Source organism: Gavialis gangeticus, unplaced genomic scaffold (genome assembly GCF_001723915.1).
Source record: "Gavialis gangeticus isolate Ggan-Ray unplaced genomic scaffold, GavGan_comp1, whole genome shotgun sequence".
NCBI lineage: Eukaryota > Metazoa > Chordata > Crocodylia > Gavialidae > Gavialis > Gavialis gangeticus.
Genome location: NW_017729014.1, coordinates 14,966,873 through 14,974,204, shown reverse-complemented (window position 1 = coordinate 14,974,204; position 7,332 = coordinate 14,966,873). Strand labels below are relative to the sequence as shown.

Here is a 7,332-nt window from a genome sequence, read left to right as displayed (position 1 = left end):
TTTTTTTTTTTTTTTTTTGTTCTTGCAGGGTTGGGTTTTTTGGTTTTGGGTTTTTTTTTCCAATTATTTTGTTTCTAATTCTGTCTCCTGGATCTTGGTTGAATGGAGTCAGCTTTCTCTGTAGTGCTCTTCCCAATGCACCTGGCTCAGGACCTGCACAGGACCCCCATCAAACATTTCTGCCAATGCATTTCTGCCCAAGGCAGCAGTATCTCTGGTCTCCCTCTCACCAAGCACTTGGCTTAGGCTGCTGGAAATCCCAGTGACTTACTACCATTCCCCAGCTTCCTAGTGACTTGCTGCCATCAGACCAGAAAACCATGCTTAGGCAAACCCACCATGATAAAGGCACAGAGCCAAACTGTTTGCTGGGCCCAGGACTAGAACAGTATGACCTGTTGCTTTCAGGGTCAAGGACTGTGGAGGGGGTCTTCTGAAGGCCCAAGTCTCAGCAATAGAGGGGGTGCATTTATACAGGGAAACATAGTGGCCGATCAGTGGGCTGCAGAGGTGGCAAAGCAGGAAGGGTTGCAAAATAATACCAAAATACACTGAGCAGAGCTACACTGCAGGGTTGGGAGGGAGCCTTTTTATATTTTTATATTCCTGACTCAAGGAACATTTCTGCCTCCTTCTTCACTAACTGTGTGCCTAAAGGCTTGTAATCAATGGGAAAAATCAATCACTTTTCTGGTGCCTCATAGCTCGTAGGGTGGGGAAGACGATAGGGCGGTGTGAAATTTTGCTGGCTGTTTCGATTTGATACTGTTTCGGCCCGTTTCGAATTCAAAACAGTGAAATCAAATTGAAACAAAGGGCTTCGAAACAGCCTCAAAACAAAACGAGGCTAGTCGAAACATTTTGAAAGTTTTGAAAAGTTTCGAGTTTCAAAGCAGCCAGCAGCGAGGTGGTGGGAGACAGGGGAGAACCAGGGCTGGGCGCCCAGCAGCAGCCAGGAGCGCAGCCCTGGCTCTCCCCATCTCCGGCCATGGGGGTTAAGAGCTCCAGGAGTCACCCCAAATTACTGGGTACCAACGCCCTTCAACAGATCAATCTTTGTTCCTTACAGTTTCCATTCCAAAAGATTTGTAGCTACGTTTCATAGATTTCAGAGACATCAGGGCTGGAAGGGACCTCGCGAGATCATCAGGTCCAGCCCCCCTGCCCAAGTCAGTTTGGGTCTGTGTGCTCAGTCTTTGCATCATCCCAACATTTGAATCTGAACCTACATTTCAGCTATCTTATCCAAACTTATATGTTTTACAGGTTCTGAATTGAGCCATTCTCAGTATTTATATATGTCCAGTATAGAGACACCACCGCACAGGACTTCTGAATCAATCTTTGAATTACACAATGAAATTATGCAGGACACAGCCTGTAGTGTGAATCTCCAGACACCAGAGACCGTCTCATAATATCCCCAAGCCTCAGAGGTATTAAAATAACTTCCTCTCCACTTTTATCAGAAGAGCCACCTCTTTCCAGCAGCTTATCCACCCCACCCCTGCCCCTCCACGCTCCGGCTCTTGACTGTCACCTAATGCAGCTCCTACAGCTTATAGAAAATGCACATGATCTCACTAAAAGGTCAAAATGGTTTGGTTTAGCCATGAAAAGTGTCATACTTCTTAGAATCTCATGGTTTACTGCGGTACCTGAAATTCCCTTGGTTTCTACTGGTAGAAAAGGAAACAGCATATGATAACAGCCCAGACCAGAAAAGAGAACTCTGAATTTCTCTGAATTTTAAAACATGAAGAATTTCTTGACATGCAGAGAAAGGCCCCAGTGAAGCCAAAGTGCTGAGTGGTGGGCGCTTAGTACCTCTGAGAAGCAGGCTGTTCTTTGGGGCTCCTAGATATGCATCTCGGAGCATACAGGTTGAAAAATGTTGGCCACCGCTTTTTATGAGCCGTCTGAAAACATGTCCTAGAGCTTCTTCTAGTTAGAAAAAATTAACTTTTCTATTTCAGTTTTTTTTTTTGCAACCATCTTCTAGACCTTAATAGGAAATGGTAATCCTTGCTCTGGAATTTGATTAGGAACTTAGCCTGTAGAACGGTCTTAATTTTCTGCTCAACTGTGTAGGTGCAGAAACCTACCGGGTTTGTTCCTACTGAGTTCTGTAAACACCTTTCCAGAAAGGAGTGATTTAATGGTAATTGAACTTTAAATTAAGGATTTTCTGTGCTGCCTTTGTGTGAAAATGGGGGATTTTTATTTTTTTTTAAAGATCTGACCTCTGCATGCTGTGGGAAGTCTGAGACTGGGAAACGCTCCTTCAGTAATAAACACGTAAAATCTTGGGTGCATGATTTTAGGAAAGGGGTTGTGTATAGGAGTAGGGTAGTGGTCATGTAGCTAGCTGTGAGGTCTGGCATGGGCCCTGTTCACCAGCAACTGGAGTGAAAGACGCAGCACACTATAACCAGTGCATAAGGGAGAACACTTTTGGTTGTCACTCTTAATTTGGGAGAAGTCTCTGGCTCTCGGCTGTGGGGGCCCTTCACCCCCTGGAGGTGGAAGGTAGATCAAGGTCACCCTCCAGGGCAAGGGAGGAGTCGGGGATCTCCAACGCTGTCCAGCCAGGGAGTTGGACCACGGTGGTCAAGGGCCCCAAGACCTGCTGCACCAAGGCTCCCTCCCCTCTGGGGCTTTGCAGCAGGTGCCTCTTGCAGCCCCAGTACGGCTTGCAGAGCTGCCAGCTCCAGCAGACATGAGGGGATCACCCACCCCTCCTCTCCCCAAGATGAAATGCAGAGTGCTCGACATGGGAGACTCCCTCTTGACGGGGGCTGAGGGGCAAAGTGCCGCCCTGACCCCCTAGCCCGGGAGGTCTGCTTCATCCCGGGGGCCTGCATCTGGGACATAGCCAAGACAATCCCAAAGATTCTCCAGCCCTCCGACCACTACCCTATGCTCCTTATCCATGTGGGCATGAATGACATGGCCTGGAGCAATCCCAGTCATTTCATGAGAGACTACAGGGCTTGGGGAGCGGGGCTTAGGGGGCTGGGGGCGCAGGTGGTCTTTTCCTTGCTCCTCCCGGTTGTGGGTCATGGGCTGAGGAGGGAGAGATGGGTCAATGTAGTCAACCAGAGACCGAGGTGCTGGTGCCATCGTGAAGGCTTTGGCATCCAAGATCGCAGCCCGCTCTTTGGCGAGGGAGGCAGCGAGCTGCTGGGAAGAGATGGCCTCCACCTCTCTCCGCTGGGGAGGAGGCTCTTCTCAGCCAGACTGGCTGACCTGCTGCACCCGGCTTTAAACTGAGCCTGCCGGGGGACAGGGGGACTACCGCCACTGCAAGCCCGCTGGGCAGTTTTTGTGTGAGGCGCTCAAGGGAACCCACCCCTACCCTAGCCCCGGAGCAATCTGTAGGGAAGGCAAGGGCCCCCATGGGGACACTTATGTGCCTGTATACCAATGCCAGGAGCCTGGGGAACAAACAGGAGGAGCTGGTCCTCCTGCTAAACCAAAAAGGATTACAATCTCACTGGGATAACGGAGACCTAGTGGGACTCCACCTATGAGTGGGCCACAGGTACAGATGGCTAGACCTTGTACAGGAGAGATCGTGTGGACAAAAGGGTCAGGGGTGGGGTAGCTCTCTATGTCAAGGAAAGCTAGGCAGCCCTGCAGCCGACACTGGCACCCAGGGGGACGATTGGAGACTCTCTGGGTCAAAATCCGTGGCGAACAAGGCGCAGGGGACACAATGGTGGGGGTCTACTACAGACCTCCGACCCAGGATCAAGAGCGTGACCAGGAATTCACCAGGGAACCGGCTGAGGCTGCACACTCCCGGGGCATGGTTGTCATGGGAGATTTCAGCTACCCAGACATGTCATGGGAAGAGCGCTCGGCCACATCCGAGCGGTCGCAACGCTTCCTTATGTGCATGGATGAGCTCTATCTAAAGTCTATGGGCCGATGAGAGGCAAAGCGCTGCTCAGGGGGGACCTGGTGGCTGCCTATAAGTACATCAGGATCTGGGGGAATGCCTGCTCACCAGCGTGCCCCATGGGATGACAAAGTCAAATGGTCACAAACTCCTCTGTGACCGTTTCAGGCTGGACATAAGGAATAACTTCTTTATAGTCTGAGCCCCGAAGGCCTGGAACAGTCCCCCCGCCGGGGGTGGTGCAAGCACCTACTCTGGACTCCTTTAAGAGTCAATTGGACGTTTATCTTGCTGGGATCCTGTGACCCCTGCGAACTTCCTGTCCTGGGGCAGGGGGCTGGACTCGATGATCTTTTGAGGTCCCTTCCACACAAATGTCTATGAAATCTATGAAATTTTGCAGGATTGACAGATGGGGGCTGGGGAAGAAATGTTGAAGTGTTGAGAGTTTTTAAGGGACAAGCACCAGTTTCCCACTTGCTTTAGCAGCTGATGCTTCTGGCCCTTGAATATTCCCATCACCTCTGCTCTAGGGACATCCCATTCCACCTGCGAGATGAGACCACCCCCCTCCTATTCATCAGCATTAAACAGAAGGTGGTGTCACTAGCCAGGCCTCTCATACCTGCTAACTTTCTAACAGGAGGCCTCTCGTGGATTGGTCCCCAAGGGCCGTCTCCCACAAGCTCATGACAGGAGATCTGCCAGGAGAAGGGGGCATCTTTTAGTGCATTTTTGTCCAGTAGAGAGCAGTTGTACCTGAATTTGCTTAACAGGTTTTATTTGTCGTATTTACACGATATCTCACAGGGTGTCTCTCTCCCTCCACAAAGACACAGACAATAAATAAAGGGACCCCATCAAAAAGGATTGCTCCCCGATGACTTAGTCGAGCTAGGCTTACATCCACGAGGTACCATGCTCATTGCAGCAGCCCAGAGAGAAGAACAGCAGCTGATCTATACACAAAAAAGAACTAGTCCAGCTTAGGTTAGGCTTTCCGATCAACCCTTCGCTTTGCAACCTCAGCTGGCAGAGGTTTGGATTGAAGGTACGACGGCTCATTTCTCTGCCATAATCCACGATTTGGGATTCCTCCTCAGCACACACTCCTCTCCTCCACTCAGTGCTGGGGTATTCTCCATCAGCTCCAGAGTACTAACGGCGCCGTGATTTCTTTGGCACCATGGGCGGTGGCTGGAGAGTCATCGTCTCCATGTTTTGCTCCGGCTGGAATACAACAGAGGCAGCAGATTAACTCCTTGAATCAGTGACAAGACTTCAAGAGCTAGAAGAGCTGTGGCCAGGCTTGATCAGGAGCGGCTGTAAAGGTTGCTAGGGTGCCCAAAGCTCTTCTCCCAGGAGACAAGCCCACCCTCCCCAAATCCCAAATGCTGGTCGGTGTATGGGTGTGCTCTGGCAGACAAGGTTCTTTGGGTCGATGTGCTATCTTTTATTAGACCAACTAAATAGTTGGAAAAGTCTTTGCAAGCTTTCGGGGACAAATGCCCATCTTCAGGCAAAGGGAGAGTCTGCTGGTGCTTTGTGTGCGCTCTGCCCGCTCCTCAAAGCCAATGACTCTACCACACTCCTCTAAGGGAGAAAGTCTGGCTCAAATACCCCAAGGTGTTTGGGAGCTTAATTGCCATTCAAATGAATGAGAAGAGGTACAAAACCTTGAGAAGCTGGCTTTTAGCTCAGGCAATAGAGGCTTCTGCTCTCAGCCCCAGAGGCTGGTGGTTCAAGGCTCAGAGAGGATGGGTTCCTCAGCTCATTTGTATTTTAATGGGCAAAATGGTCTGCGAAGCCTGTGGGTTGCAGACGGAGTGGTTTGTTACCCTGCTCAGCTTTGAATCACGCCAGTCCTCTGTGGGGAGGAGAGGAGGCAGATCTCCTGGGCAAGAGGCAAATGAGCCTCCTGAGGGAGGAGGAGTGTGTGAGATCAGGAAAGTCCCTGGGTGAGACAGGGGAACACCCGTATTACCACCACCACCAAGGCAATGGAGGCCTGCTGGAGAAATATCTGATGAGTACCTTCTGTAGGTGGAAGAGGCATTTTTCATAATCCTCTGCAGTGGAACAAGTGATGAGGATGGGCTCCATCAGGCTTCCTGCAGAGAAAGTGAGGAGATGGGTGTAGGATCAGTACACAAGCTTTGTCACAGCCCACAGGTTACCAGCCTACACCAGGATGCGGACCCTAGGTTCATCCTAGCAAGAAAGGGGTTAACCTCCTCCCACCTCCCCACAGGAACCCAGCTCTGATCTTCCACAGGTGTTCAGGGCAGGGCAATGAGGCAGGATTGGAAGGATTGGCCCAATTAGGGATTGCAGGAGACTATAACATCCTCATAGCCAGCAGCATAAGGAGGGTGCTGCTGTGGGCTTATACCCAGACATATGTTGGGGCTGGCTATAGGGGCGGAAAATAAAGAGATTGCTATATAGCTCAAGTGTCTAGTGATGGAGAAGGGACAGGACTCAGCAGTGATCGATAGGGAGAGGGAGCAGGACACGTGTTGATTTACTAGCTAAATGCAGGGGTTGGGAGCTGATTGCAGGTTTACCTTCCTACTGCTCTAGGGGGTTGGTTGTAGCCTGAAATGCAAGGGCATTTTCACAGATTCACAGGAGTCTGCCCTCTTGCTCTGAGCAGGAAAGATTGCTAGGGTCAAATAACCCCAGCAAGGTGTGTGTCCAGTCTCTCTTTGCGAAGGGGGTCCCCTAATCTGGGTCTGGGCTACGTAGTCCTAGGGGTGGATGACTCCCCTGCATTGGAGAAAGCTTGGTGATATATTGTATGGTCAACCCCATGCAAGCTCTAGGGTAAGCTATTCAGCTCCTTGCTGCCTGCTTCTCTCCACCATACCTGTAACTTCAAACTGCAGCCTCCCCAGCAGAGCAGATTTCTCCTTTGCCTGGATGCCATGTAAGGGGAGTTTTCCCTTCAGAAAGAAAGAAAGAGGAAAATGTGTGTAGGATTAGGGCAGCACTCCTTTAAATAAGCTGTGAGCTCTCCTGCAGTGCTTCTCATCGGGAAACCTCATTGGGAGCAGCATGAGGATGGTAGCTAGGCCTAGCAGAGTTAGGGAGGGCCCAATGCAAGCAGGAAATATGCCATCTTATAGGGCATCTGCTTTGATGTTTCTTAAGCGTGCTCTTGCCCTGTGGGTACCTTGAACCATAGACTAGCTGGGAGAAGGAGGTCAGAGGACATTCAATACAACACCTTGCAGGGCCCTTGGCATGGCTTTACGAGTGCTCGTGGTGCTCAGGCCAGGTGCCAGATGACTGGAAGGTAGCTAACGTGGTCCCCATCTTCAAAAAAGGGAAGAGAGAGGACCTGGGCAACTATAGGCCCGTCAGTCTTACCTCTATCCTTGGGAAACTCTTTGAGAAGATCCTCAAGGAGCACATCTGCGATGGGC

The 7,332-nt window shown here is 50.6% G+C and overlaps 1 protein-coding gene across 2 annotated transcripts in view; it reads right to left on the bottom strand.

Annotated features, from left to right (window-relative positions):
- Window positions 1–4,668: 4,668 nt before the first annotated feature.
- LOC109293730 overlaps window positions 4,669–7,332 on the bottom strand; it is a 19,140-nt gene continuing 16,476 nt past the window's right edge. For both annotated transcript variants that reach the window (XM_019511814.1, XM_019511815.1), the window contains exons 10-12: window positions 6,774–6,849; window positions 5,939–6,015; window positions 4,669–5,134 (exon numbers count right to left, since the gene is read on the bottom strand). In XM_019511814.1, coding sequence (XP_019367359.1) covers window positions 5,063–5,134; window positions 5,939–6,015; window positions 6,774–6,849 — 225 coding nt within the window. In that variant the 3' untranslated portion in view covers window positions 4,669–5,062. The remainder of the gene's footprint in view (window positions 5,135–5,938; window positions 6,016–6,773; window positions 6,850–7,332) is intronic.